At 61.2% G+C, this 1,648-nt stretch overlaps 1 protein-coding gene across 1 annotated transcript in view; it reads right to left on the reverse strand.

The window, feature by feature from the left end:
* Window positions 1-1,188: 1,188 nt before the first annotated feature.
* DDX23 (DEAD-box helicase 23) overlaps window positions 1,189-1,648 on the reverse strand; it is a 22,770-nt gene continuing 22,310 nt past the window's right edge. The window contains 1 exon segment of the mRNA XM_032441673.1: window positions 1,189-1,641. Coding sequence (XP_032297564.1) covers window positions 1,414-1,641 — 228 coding nt within the window. The 3' untranslated portion in view covers window positions 1,189-1,413.

Here is a 1,648-nt window from a genome sequence, read left to right on the forward strand (position 1 = left end):
GGGGGAGAGCTGAGTGTGGGGGGGTTTAAAGTGGGGAGGGGGCTTTGAAGCCCTGTTGGACACGGAGCTGCAGCCCGATGGAAATAGGGGGGGGGTCGACATGTGTCAATGCTGCTTTATGGGGGTATAAAGGGAGGAGGGGAACGTGGCCCCGGGTACAAAACAGCACGTGGGGCACAACCCGAAACACCAGCTGTGGGGCAGACAGGAACCCAGACCCACCAGCAATGGGGCAGAGGGAACACGACCCCAAAGCGGCTCCATGAGTCCTTGGGTGACAGATAGGGTGCACAATGGGGGGGTTGGGGGGCAGCCCCATAGCGTGCTGGTGGCAATGGGGCAGAGAAGAACCCAACCCCACCAGCAATGGGGCAGAGAGGAACCAGACCCCAAAGTGGCTCCAGAAGTCCTTGGGTGATGCAGAGGGGATGCTATGGGGCAGCCCCATAGCAGTCCTGGCAGCCCTGGATGCCCCATAGCAATCCAGGCTGCAATGCAGGGAGGTTATAGGGCAGCCCCATAGCAGCCCTGGTTGCAATACAAGGAGGTTATGGGGCAGCCCCATAGCAGTCCCAGCAGCCCCATAGCAGTCCTGGCTGCAATACAAGGAGGTTATGGGGCAGCCCCATAGCAGTCCAGGCTGCAGTCCAGGCAGGTTATGGGGCAGCCCCATAGCAGCCCCATAGCAGTCCAAGCTGCAATCCAGGCAGGTTATGGGGCTGCCCCATAGCAGCCCTGGCTGCATTACAGGCAGGTTATGGGGCAGCCCCATAGCAGCCCCATAGCAGTCCAGGCTGCAGTACCGGCAGGTTATGGGGCAGCCCCATAGCAGCCCTGGCTGCAGTCCAGGCAGGTTATGGGGGAGCCCCATAGCAGTCCAGTCAGGTTATGGGGCAGCCCCATAGCTGTCTTGGCAGCCCCATAGCAGCCCTGGCTGCAGTACCAGCAGGTTATGGTGCAGCCCCATAGCAGTCCAGGCTGCAGTCCAGGCAGGTTATGGGTCAGCCCCATAGCAGCCCCATAGCAGTCCAGGCTGCATTACCGGCAGGTTATGGGGCAGCCCCATAGCAGTCCAGGCTGCAATCTAGGAGGTTATGGGGCAGCCCCATAGCAGCCCTGGCTGCAATACAGGGAGGTTATGGGGCAGCCCCATAGCAGTCCAGGCTGCAGTCCAGGCAGGTTATGGGGCAGCCCCAGAGCAGTCCAGGCAGGTTATGGGGCAGCCCCATAGCAGTCCTGCAATCCAAGCAGGTTATGGGGCAGCCCCATAGCAGTCCAGGCTGCAATACAAGGAGGTTATGGGGCAGCCCCATAGCAGCCCTATAGCAGTCCTGGCAGCCCCATAGCAGTCCAGGCTGCATTACAGGCAGGTTATGGGTCAGCCCCATAGCAGCCCTGGCAGCCCCATATTCCTCATGCGAAGATGGTTTCCTCGCGGCGCTTCTTGGTGAGGATGGTGCCGGGTTTGTGCTGTGCATCGGGGTGGTTGGCCAGCTCGGGGGGGCAGGAGGACACGGGGCTGTCCAGGATGGCTTGTTTCAGCTCGTAGAACACGGACGAATCCTCCTTGGTCAGGAACGTGATGGCGACGCCGCTTTTACCAGCGCGGCCCGTGCGGCCGATGCGGTGGATGTAATCTGGGGGGAGA

Source organism: Coturnix japonica, unplaced genomic scaffold, assembly GCF_001577835.2.
Source record: "Coturnix japonica isolate 7356 unplaced genomic scaffold, Coturnix japonica 2.1 chrUnrandom485, whole genome shotgun sequence".
In the NCBI taxonomy this organism is placed as follows: domain Eukaryota; kingdom Metazoa; phylum Chordata; class Aves; order Galliformes; family Phasianidae; genus Coturnix; species Coturnix japonica.